General features: G+C 38.7%; 1 protein-coding gene across 2 annotated transcripts in view; it reads left to right on the top strand.

Annotated features, from left to right (window-relative positions):
- CYTH3 (cytohesin 3) overlaps nucleotides 1–12,759 on the top strand; it is a 216,200-nt gene that overhangs the window by 155,351 nt on the left and 48,090 nt on the right. Inside the window, exon 8 of one of the 2 annotated variants that reach the window (XM_073591021.1) lies at nucleotides 791–903. In XM_073591021.1, the coding sequence (XP_073447122.1) occupies nucleotides 791–903 (113 nt within the window). The remainder of the gene's footprint in view (nucleotides 1–790; nucleotides 904–12,759) is intronic. The other variant, XM_073591020.1, reaches the window with a different exon arrangement.

The raw sequence follows: 12,759 nt of genomic DNA, 5'->3' as shown, positions 1-12,759 counted from the left end.
AGATCCAGCAGCATGACCCCAATAATTTGTTTAGCTGTCTGTACACGGCATTTCCCAATGACCCCTGATTAATTCACCTCAGCAGGAGTTCCCTGAGACCTGAAAATAATTTCAAGGTGAGAGGTTGAAAGGTTGAAAAAGGCTGCATTAATACATTCTTCGATTAAAGACTTGTTGAGAATGTTTTGAAATTGCTAGAAAGTACATTTTTTGCGGGGCCAGTGTTAAGCCTGGAACACACTGAGTTTTTTTTCCAGCTTCGGTCGGAGCCGCTGTACTAACTATGCAAAGTTAGTACAGTGATTTCCTCCGCTGAGCTTTTGTGTTCTCCACCTCCAGAACACTCCGATCAGCGCTCTCTGCCATTGGCTGAGAGCGCTGATTGGGAGTCAGTTGGGTGCTGGTTTTTCAGCATGCTCATCCGACAGAAGCCGACCGACATACACACAGGTGGAATGTTGGCCATATTTTTTTTTTTCAACCAGTCAATGTCTCCCGACATTCAGCCTGTGTGTATGGGGCTTTAGGCTGACCATACACTTTACAATCTAATTATACAATCTCCTTTTAGATCTACCATCAATTATGTAGTGCAAGGGCTGTCTGATTTGATACTGACTGAATGATCTAATTTGGGTTTGTCCTCCATAATATAGTTTTGGTAAATATGGTTGGTATTGGCAACATCTTAATTTTTTTGGGGCTGTAATTGTTCACAATTAATGTTATTTTTAAATTTGCATTTTAGAACTATTAAAACAATTACTTTGTCTTCTGTTTTTGTCCACAGAATTTGTATGAAAGTATTAAGAATGAACCCTTTAAAATCCCAGAAGATGATGGTAATGACTTGACACACACATTCTTCAACCCTGATCGAGAGGGCTGGCTTCTAAAATTAGGTCAGTTGAATGACAATATGTGTGGGCTGATTTTTCTGTTGTTGCATATTGGTCTACCGTTACTTGAAAACTACCCTTTAGGTCTTTTTTTTTTTTCTCCTGAAGGATGTCATGTAGAGGGCAAATTCCTAAATGGCTGTTTTCTAGTTCCAGTTTCTATGAAAGTAAAAATGTACCTGTAACTCCCTTCTTTTGAAAGCCTCTTTCAGGTGGAGGTACACTAACAGAATAAGTTTATCGAATATGTAGGTTAAAGAGAATGTGCACACTATACTAATACATTTTATAATCATTAATTTTATTATATCTATTATGTATTATCTACTATATTTTTTTTTTTTTTAGCAATATAATGTTTTACACTTCCAGCTTTATTTTAATTTCATTGAGTTTAAAAAGGAATTAAAACTTGCGGTTGTTCTGCCAGTGGATTTCGCACGTGTTTACTCTTTTATGAAGGAAGGAGCAGCTCATTTACAATGTTGAATTATATGTTTCAGACATGTTCTTTCCTCACTAGAAGCTTGCCCTCAATCTGGAGATTGTTGAGTTAATTGAAGCAAATATAGAGGCAGGCGATTCATGCATTGCTAAGCTGCTCGATAATTATCTCAGCTCATTACATTCCAAGCCACAGTAACAGAGCTCAGCAATTTGACTTGCAACAGCATAGTCCAACATCACCAACTCACACTAGAGCAAGAGAGTCTTGAGAGCGCCATCTATTTACTGCTTACAATGCAACACCTTAGCTTCGGGTCTAGAACGGGTTTTTATTACATTTCTTGATCATTAACTTTCTAAGATTAAACTGTGGATGAATTGTGGTTTGTAGTTAAAGCTTTTATAAGTTTTATGCAGTAAAGTTGGAATACATTGAACAGTTAAAAGTCAGTCTTGATCCTCATGTGTGAAGGGTCATGTTCAATTTGCAATTGAGGTATCTGGAATGGCAAGGACGTTTTCTCTGAATTGAACTCTTGCCATTTTTGGAGCTGTACTGGACAACCTCTATTTACATATTTAAAGCTTAATCATCACCTTATAATTTTCCAATTCATCTTCCCTGATGACACCCTTAACCTGAGAAGATCCTACTTACCTAATTGGACAGAAAGTAAAGGATTTGAAAAGTTCTGCACTATTACACCTTGTTTTACTGCCTCTATGGACTTGTGCTTGTTTTACCACAGAGAGAAGCACTGATGCAGCAGCTTAGCTATGGGCTTACCTTCTGGGGGAAGAAAGGTGGGGATGGTTTAAGAATGGTGTTTGGACTGTACTTAAGAGAAACACTTTAGGAGGCTGCCTGGAACTTGCACAGGTTTCCATCTTTTCAATGGGACCCAGTGCTGTGATTCTTGGGCGAATTTTTGGTGAAAAAATGAGTTCAGCATGACAGTGAGTACTGTGTTGGGTAGAAGAAAAGCATGTCCCACTCCTGGAAGTTTAGGTGACAAAAGCCAGACCTCCTGGAGGTGGGATGGAATCATATGCACAAACCTGCCCATGCTTTTCCATTTTAACTTTATCAGTTTAGGGATTGCTTAGATATTGGTTTTCCCTTTATTTCCATACTATTGTCACATATATAGAACAATTGTGCCGAAAGCTGTGCATGCCCTTAGGGGAAAGATATGTATTTGTCATGTAAAGCTCAACTGAAACTTCAGTTTAAATCTGGTAAATACATGGGGCATCCAGAGGCATCAAAATAGGAGGTGTTCAATGTACTATTGTTTGTTTTCTTTCTAAACCAGCCACAGCCCAGGTGAAAAAATCCCTGTCCCCTGCAGAGTGGGACCCTTGCTCTCTGCGTGGAAGCGGTGATCTCATTGCAGAGATTTGACATAGGTTTCAATCAAACCTTATAGGTCTGCAATCAGAAAAGCTAATGTCCCTGCTGATTTGAAAGGTCTGCCTCTAACTCCCTATCGGGGCATGTCGGACCTCTGTAAAGACATCATTGGTTCCCTACAAGAGAGCAAGTGTCCTACTCTACAAGGTGCTGGCAGGACACAGGCTTTTTAATCAGGCTACTACTGCTTTTTAAGGAAAATAAATTTGTGCACACCTTTTTGTTTTTAAGCATCTGGAATGTATGAATTTAAACTAAAAGTTTGATTTGACTTTTAATTATAAGAGAGATACCTAGTACTCTAAGATATTTGCCCTTAAATATTATCCAGATAACTTCAAAAACTGACTATGGCAGTACATTCAGATTGCCTCATAAGACCATCAGCCTTACCGTAAACAGTTCAACGGGAAAATCGAAGATGACGGTTACAAATTCACCATGCTGGAGTTGGTCTAGTACCAGGCGGATTTTTATGTGTTGCTGTGACTGCTGCACTTTCATTCTTTGCAATTTTTACCTAATATGGCAACATATCTATCTGAATGGGTATTATATTAATATTTTACTTAGGGTAGCGTGAATGATTCTGTGTTTGAGCATGATGAGGTTGCAGATAGAGAGCAGGCTGGCTTTATTTTCTTAGTTTTTCATGGCCATTGGATGAAGAAGCAAAAAACAAGTGCTTGTATAGATCATACTTTCCTCTGCCTTTCATAATGTCCTCCCATCAAGAGCCTACCTGGAAAAATGATACATCTCAATGCCTGGCCATAGACTAAATGCTGTATGTTATGCTCTGGTCAACATAAGCAGAAAATTATTCTGAGCGGTTTAGCTCAGGACACAGTTTTTTAAAATATATGTCTCGGCAAAACTGAAAAATACCAGTTTATCAGTCAGAAATCCAGTGAGATCTTAACTTCCTGTTTGAGCTGACAGCTAAGTTTTTCTGTTTATGACCTGCGCACCAGCAAAGCCTCTTTTATATTGGTCTCCATATAGGACTAGATATGGGTTTGTGAATAGTCACTTATGCTTCTGTTAGAGTGTATTTTGTAGGTTTTAAGTATGTATGCCCCTATAACATGTAGGCAAAAAAGATTGTTTTATGCATGTCATTTGTAGCCATAATGTGCAACGACTCTGTTATCATCTGACTGTGATAGATGCAAGCAGTATCTTTATAGTCCACTGACCAAAAAAGGTACAGGGGCCCCACACCTTTTCTTTAATCTAGCCCGACACGCAAAGATTTCTCCATCAATAAAAGGTTGTTTAAAATTGTATAAATTTCCTTGGTGTCTCCTTGAAGATGGTCACTGTTAGTCTGTTTGTTGAGATCACGCATGTGAAACCTCTAGCTTGGCACTCAAGTGCACTATCAAGTGGTTATGTTCATTGTTATCAGGGAAGATTAAGGTGGAAATAATAGTTCCTATACCTGATAATACCTTGAGTGATTTCCTTTCTATAATATGTTTGAGGCATTTTGCTGTACCTGTGCTTCAATACTAACAAACACAGAGAAGATATTGTTGGTCAGGGCTTTTTAGCGTTTTGCTTCCTATCTGATTAGGTAAGTGACATTGGGTATGGTGTCATCATGGAAGATTCTTAAGTAAAATAAGTTACCAGTAAGTCTTATTTCTATATTTTATAGTATTTAAGTACATTATTTTCTTGTTTAAAATACTTCATTTGGCAGCTACAAATGATTTTTTTTCCCAACAACCCTCCCCTTCCCGTTCAAATGAATACCAGCCCTTTACTGACACCAATTTCCACTGTGCCAGCTGACAGAACTACTTATCACATAATGCATTGTGATTGGGTCTTTTAACTAATAGGAAAGACACTTGATGGGCTGTTGGCTAAACAAATCACAAATGAGAGATGTCTGTGAAATGCACCATAGAAACAGTTGTTCAATAAGTAGTTGCACCTGTTTTGTGAGAACTTGAAAGCACCAGAAATGATCCATTCACTTTTGACATATCACATTCCTTATTGGTTGAGTGTCTGTATTCTTTTTTTTTAAGTTTGATCATTATTTGCCTTAGGTTTCTTTTGTATTTTCTCTTTTTTTTTCATCAGAAAAAACATTTATTGGAATAATCAAACAGCCATGCCAAATACAAGTACTGGTATTTATCTCTTTACGTGTTAGTAAGCGATTAGTCAAAGTCCACAAGTCTTAACCCAATTTTTTGAGCAGGTATCTGTGCCCCACATAAACCTGTAATGTACAGTGGTTATAACAGTAGGCATGTAATCGAAGTATTAAATGCACACTGTAAGCATGAAAATCTGTAATATCTGACTAAGCTCTAGTGCACATGACCAGATAATATTTTAAAACCTTTATTCATGTATTTGCTGGGATGACAGATTTTGAATTTTTTTTCTTAGTTGTGAAAATCTATAAATAATGCTAGTTATAATATTATGGGTCTGCTGCACTGCACAATCAACATAGGTTAATTATTTTAAATGAAACCTGGTAGTAGAAAGTGTGGAGGTTGTGAGTGCTAACCTCCTACTTCTGAAATGTCTAGTTACTGATTGCCATGTTGATCATATTCCTTCAGATGTCAGTACTACCCTGGCACAGGTATGCAGGTTAGGATTTCTAGCCTCATTTTAATTTTGCTGATCTACATACCTGCTTTAACTTCAGCTAGAATGTATTGAATCCAGAGACCAGGTGGTCATCCCTGACAACCCACATATTCCTTTTGTCAAAGGTTTAGTATGGCAAAGTGTTCCAAACGTTCTGATATTAGTTATGAGGGAAGGTTGCGAGCACTGAACTTATTCTCTCTGGAGAAGAGACGCTTAAGAGGGGATATGATTTCAATTTATAAATACCGTACTGGTGACCCCACAATAGGGATAAAACTTTTTTGTGGAAGTTTAACAAAACACGTGGCCACTCATTAAAATTAGAAGAAAAGAGGTTTAACCTTAAACTACGCAAAGGGTTCTTTACTGTAACAGCGGCAAGGATGTGGAATTCCCTTCCACAGGTGGTGGTCTCAGCGGGGAGCATCAATGGTTTAAATAAACTATTAGATGAGCACCTGAACGACCACAACATAGGTTGGACTTGATGGACTTGTGTCTTTTTTCAACCTCACCTACTATGTAACTATGCTTCATTTTTGTATTATGTGGAATTCTATCTTGAAGAAGACTTTGATTGCTTTTTAAGAGATGTATCATTCCTAGGTAGTATAGTTTACCTTATCCCTATGTATATTGTGAGTGTGATATAAATTACATTCAGTGGCCAGCTTATTAGGTACATCTATTTACTACTGGATTAAACACACTTTTGCCTTTAGAATAAACTGAATTCTTTACTGCATGGAATTGTTGAAAGACTGGAAATGTTCTCCAAGCATTTCGGTTCACAACAGTTTAATAGCATCATACCATTTAAGCAGATTTGTTAACAATACATTTCTGTTGTGACCTACCCTCTATACCAGTGGTTCTCAACTCCAGTCCTCAGGACCCACCAACAGGCCAGGTTTGCAAGATAGCTGAAATACATCACAGGTGATATCACTTGCTGCTCAGTGATTGCAGTATTCTAGTCTGCAACTCCCCAAGGTAATACTTAAAATCTGGCCTGTTGGTGGGTCCTGAGGACTGGAGTTGAGAACCACTGCTCTATACCAACTTATCCCAAACTATCCATGATTGCACAACCTTCTGCACTGTAAGAAAACATTAGAGCTGCTCAAGATTTTGCACTCTCCAGCTTTAGCAAATCCACCCCAGCGTGTACTAGTCTCTGGCTCGAAGTACCCAGCTCTGCACAGCTTCCACGTACTCCAGTAGGCATGAAAAATAAGGACATTTGTAGAAAGCCTTTCCCTTTTTTTTTATTAAGCTGATTAGACTTTATATAATGACTGACCCAACTCTGAGGTTATTCACCCCCTTGGCGTTTTTACTTATACCCCATGGGAGAAGAATTTTTTAAAAATAGACTGTTTCCAAGATGGATCCACCCGTTCTTGCACTAAATCAATCTCTTGTTCCTATTGAAGGCATTCTCTCCTTCAAAACTTCAGATGACGGGCATGTGGAGACTCCTTTGCTCTGACAGGGCAGGTCCAGCCCTTCAGCCACCTTTTGCCACCTTATCAGTTGCCCAGACTAAGGTGAACTTGAATGGGGAATGCTAGACTAGCAAACTGTCTCCTGATATAGAGAATACTATTCTTTTTGCAAAATTACAGCTCTTGCCCTGAGCCCTACTATTTGCGTAGATGTTGTGGAGAATGCGATATGTCAAAACATCAGAATGTCCTTGCTTTCTATGCATATATGCAAAATTGTAATGGCTTAGAGATTGGCTAGCTGCCCCTGCCTGGGAAAGTTGCCTTTTGGACATGCTTTTTTGAGCGTGAGCTCCACTTTGGAAAAGCCCTTGAGGAATACATGAGTTGTCTCAAAGGGAAGGTGCTCCAAACCTACTATTCACAATTACACCTGCTTCATCTGAGCTCTGATATGCCCTTTCTCCGTGTAGTGGTATGAAGTTATTTTACAAGTTCAAAAGCCATTCGCGGTGCCCCTGTTCTCAGTACTCCCCTTTATGCATGTTTTCGCCTGTACATGTGGTCTGCAAGTTCCCTTGGCACTTGCCTGCCTCTCTCACCAAACATTTTCAGTTATATGACTGCTCTACAGACTTTTGCCCAGAGATCTCCTAGCATCTCTTTCACTGATATCTACCAGTAAGGCACATTCAGTCCTCTAGGCTGGGTGCCCTGCCTTCCTTTTGGCATGCAGATCTCTACCTATACTTTGCAATCTATCATGTGAGGTAGTTTCCTCCTAGTGTGATGATGGGGAATTCCTTCCAAGAACTTGTTCTCCTTCTCATCTTGTAACTTATTTTGTTTGGGATTGTCAAACACCTAGCGCTTGGTACTCTGCAGGACATGGTCTGACCTTTGTATACCCTCTTCCCAATGCATTGGTTTTTACACTCCCTGTGCTCCCCCTCTTTTTCTTTGGCTACAGGAAGACAGGCTATCCAAGGAGCCAGTCCCTTTTGCTTTACTCTTTCTCTTTTTGCTGCCCTCTATTGAAATGTAATTTTGCACCCCATGTCCTGACTTGAAGACATGTCAGTCAACTTGTAATTCACTTTATGGAGACTGTCATCTATGGCTGCCTGCCACGGCTTCAATCAGAAACTGATCTTTTTTCAGTTTCCTCATAGAGTGGTCCCTTTTTGGGAATCTTGCCTCGTTTTCTATTAATCTGGGTGGTTATTCTGCAATTTTTTTTCTAGAGCTTATGCCCCTAAGGGAACAAATCCCTCATTCCCTACCTGAGCTTGTTCTTCCAAAAATTTTGGGCATCTTGTGTTTTTTACAGCATCTAGCATCTGTTTTTCCCCATGAGTTGCAGGCCCACCATCTGTTTCTCTGTTGCTGTTTGGACAGGTGGCTGTTTGAGCCTCTGCTGATCTGTTTCTTGGCTGGAAGGTCTGAAGTCAACTGTTCGTTTGGGTTTTCTGACACTTCTTATGTTTTCCTGCAGGCCTGTTGTTGCTGTTTTAGTCAATTATTGTCCACCCCTGTAATTATTGCTTTGGGGCATCCCATGAACTAAGAATGGAGTCCTGTACTGCATGGTAATAGGAATTTTGACTTTCTGTAGATTCCCTATCTTGTAGTATTACATAGGACACAGGTTCCTCCTCCTTTGTTCTCTTTTGATCTCTTTACTATTTGCTAAAAATAAAAAAACTGGATCTCACAGAGTGGGTACAGTTATATGGGTACACTGGGGACCCAGCAAAGCTTTTGCCAGTGTCCAATCACCTGAAGGAAGCAGCATATAACCCATGGCTTAAGAATCAGTTTTTGTGTCTGTACTGTACTCCAAATATGGAGGTATATATTACAGGTACATCACAATCCCTGTTTTTGGAACAGCCTTCTGTATGTGTATTTACCCAACTTGTAGTTAAGCCTGGCATTCACTCTGAAAGCTTGGCATATTGTAAGCACATAATTGCACAAATCTTCTTCCTATTAGTGACCATAACGATTTTTAACGAAAACAAATTATCTAAACAAGGCTGTGTTAGCGCCTCAGTTAAGAAACCTAAGTAGAAACAACATTCACTAGACCACATAGTCATCCAGGGTGAATATTCCATGCATACAGCAAAGCAGAACATCAAACCAAGTGCAAAATAAAACCAACACAGACAGTAAGAGAATATTACAAAACATCTAGAGAACAGTTGTTGAACAATCACTCAGACCTATGGGATATAATTTTTTGTTGTATGTCAGCTGTTACATATTTTATTGATGTAACAGCAAATTAAGAGACCCTATGGGGTTGAATTGCTATATCTGGAGAGTGCAAAATCTGGTTCAGCAGTGTATGTTTGCCAATCAGCTTCAAACTTCAGCCTTTTCAGTTAAGCTTTGACAAAAAAAACCCTGGAAGCTGATCGGTTTCAATGAACAGCACCAGATTTTGCATTGTCCCGGTTTTAGTAAATCAACTCCTATAGATCACCCATCTAACAGCTAATAGTGTTATCAGCGGCTGTAAGTATGTTTGCCTTTTTAGCAGACACACATATATAAATGTAAAATTGAAGCCTTAAAGGATTCGTTTACCTTCGGGAACATGTTACATGACATGTTCCACCCTCGGGGATCCGCTGCCTCTATGTGACAGCAGTATGGGGAGAATTTCTCATGCCAGTTGTCGCTTTTTGAAAAGAGCCGTGACCGTGCGGTGTTGATTAATGTGTTGTGAACTCATAAACTTTAGCCTCTCAAAGTTAGACATTGTCCACAGAAATGCGGAGTCTAGAGATCACTCTGCAAAGCTGCAAGTGCTGATCCCATCCTTACTGTCAAGGAGAACCATAATTTGCTTATTTAAGCAGCAATGGCCAGAATCTGCAGATTGTATGTGAGACTTACATGCTTTATTTAAGAGAATAGACTTTTCCAAAAATAATTTAACATGGACAATCACAAGCTAGAAGAAATGATTAACCTTCTGATGGAGCTAGAGTTAGCAAAGATATACCCATCTGCCTCGACTAAGCTACTTGGAAACGGTCCTGTAAATCTGGAGTTATCAAAGCTGCCATCCAGCTTTTAAAAGAAATGGGCAGCACAGAGCACAAAATACAAATAGAAATATAATTGTATCTTTCTTTTCATTCTCATTTTTTTTCGGGTTGCTTGAAACAATTCTAGCTTCATAGTTAGGTTGAAAAAAGACACAAGTTCATCTAGTTAGTAAAAATAGTAAAAACATAAATTAAAAAAAACAGGAAACCTCCATATACAAAACCCTATACCCACAGATAATTGAGAGGAAGCAAAAACACCCTATAAAGCATGGTTCAGTTTGCTCCAACGGGGATCCCCTGAAGGCAATCAGATACAGTATTCCCTGAATCAACAATCCCTGGTGTTACCTTGAAATGTTAATATCCAGTTCGATTTTGTACTTCATCTTAAGTGAACCCCACTACTAACAGCAGAGGAATCAACGCAAGGGACACATTTTGCTGAATGGAAATTATATCCCTTGTGCTAATTTTTCTGTTTTTGATTTTGGCTGCACTTAGCCTTTAAGGTGAACAATATCTGTTAACAAGAGAGATGTTTAGCCTGCAATAACCTCCTCTGGTGATCAAAATACTTATGGTAGGTGACAGAAAAATCCCAGCTTTCAGTACCCAATTCACAATCACAACCCCTTAAAATATGATGTCTGACATTGCAAGAATATAAGGAGCATCAGAAAAAATGGAACATTTTAGGCCAGTTGCACACTGTCGTAATAATATACTGATGTTTACTCAGTAACTTGTTGACAAAGTCCATGAGTAAAAAAAACTGTAAAGACCTGAGTATAGGTGAGTATTGATGAGTAAAATTTTTCTTCATTGCCAGTGTTGTAATATACTTATTTTTACTCATGTAAACATGCTTATAAACGAGTAAACACACGTATGCACGTAAATGATTGCACCCAAATGTAAAATTTTCTAATTTTTTTTACTCAACGCTGTATTACTGATCTGGTTCCATAGACAACAAGGCATCTAATTTCAAATCTGTAAAATTGCTGTTTTTTTTTTTTTTTTCTCCTGTGTGCAAGAGTCCTTATAGGTGCTGTACCTTCTCAGATCATTTTGTCGAAGATTGATATTCTTAGTCCCACAAATCTTCTTGCACAGAAACTCAAAACTGTACCTGGTCCACCTGGAGCGTTTCAGCAGGAAATCTGTACCAGAGTCAATAGAAACATCTACAACCCTTGCCAATTAGTTCAGTCTTGGTGAATAAAGAAATGACTCACAATTGCAAGGACACAGGAATTGGTCTAACTCATCCCCTAATCTGTGAGGGGAGACCTTGTTTTACTTAAAGACCAAGAAGCTATACAAAAAATAACTAGCCCATGATACAAAAAAAATAGTTTATATATTGATGATGGTATGATACACAGGGTCGGGATCAAGGTTGCAAGGCACCAAAAAACTTTACTTGGTCCATTACTGAACTTGTGTTACTCTTACCCCTTGGGGAATGAATGTTGCATTATCTGCACTTACAGTAGAGTCTAGGGTGGCCCCAAAAAAAGAATGTACTAAGGAGACATCAAATGTTGTAGCAAGTGTTTGGTTGAGCACTTGTGATCTTCCTTTCAGCTCGATAATATCTGGCCATGCTGCTCTGTCCTTATCATTTTAACAAGGTATATTTACCTAACTGCTAGTGTTAGCAGATTTTTGTTTACCTTGCCATTCTCTGTAAACTCCAAATACTGTATAGTGCGTAAAGATCTTTTTCTGAAATGCTCCAGCTACCATGGCTGTAACCAGTAGTTATTCCAAGTTCAAAGTTGCAAAGATCATGCCGTTTCCTCATTCTGTTGCTTGAGCAAATACTGAACCTCCTGAATATGCCTGCATGTTTTATGCATTGGGTCGAGGTTATGTGATTCCCTGTTTGATTATTTTCTGGTAATGAATAGGTGTACCTAATAATGTGGCCATTGAGTGTATGCTGTCCTGTGCCAAGATGTCCTTTGAAAAAGGTACAGGCTTTACATTGAAACATGTTTCTGTGGTGCAATTGACAGAACTCATTCTTTTGATTGACTGTCTCAGTGGTTTCTCAAAGAGGAGGAGTCCTTTCAGCTGAACCTTGGAAATGGTTGTGCACAAATTACTTTCATCAGTTTCAAAGCAGAATTTAGCTGGAAAGAAAAGCAGTGACACTTCAAAAGGTTCTAGTGCATCATAAATATCATCAACAATTCCATCCCGTGTAGAAATGGTAGGTTCAATTTATATTGTTTTAGCCCAAAAAATGCTTACTTTTTTGTCTGCAGGAGACTGCCATCGATGACCACTTTGGCTTTAGTACTTTGAATCTTTTCCCTAGAACAAGCATATGTAGTCAAGGATGTCTGCATGTTTGTAGACTTTCAAGATCTGGATACTTATTCTGGGTCAGTTATTAAGAAGGTATTGAAGCCAATGGGTCAGTGTAACAGCCAGGCAAATTGCATTTTTATAAAGAGCTCAGTAAAGTAATTCCCATATTTAATTCTAAACACTTCTTTTTGTAGATAGTTTAAGCCCAAAGGCAGTTTTTTTTAGTCCATTTAGCAGATTTGCAGTTAATCATTCCACTGATGACTGCAGTATGGTTTGCCAGACTGCTGGTTCAATGCATCTGGCAACTAATGGCACCACATGTGCTGTAATTGTGAATTCATGCCTGTTTGCACAGATTTTCCAACAAAATCCTTGTATCCCACACTTCATGACCTGGATTTCACCTAATCCTCACATACAAAGCCAAAATCAAGCCTTATATATCAACCCATATTAACCTTCTTAAGTTTTTCTAATATAACTGGTCGTTTGGAACAGCAGACTATGCTTTGCTACATGATAAGATAAAATATATC

The sequence above is a fragment of the Aquarana catesbeiana genome, linkage group LG06 (assembly GCF_042186555.1).
Source record: "Aquarana catesbeiana isolate 2022-GZ linkage group LG06, ASM4218655v1, whole genome shotgun sequence".
NCBI lineage: Eukaryota > Metazoa > Chordata > Amphibia > Anura > Ranidae > Aquarana > Aquarana catesbeiana.
The sequence above is the reverse complement of the archived record's forward strand: the minus strand, read 5'-3'. Positions and strand labels throughout refer to the sequence as shown.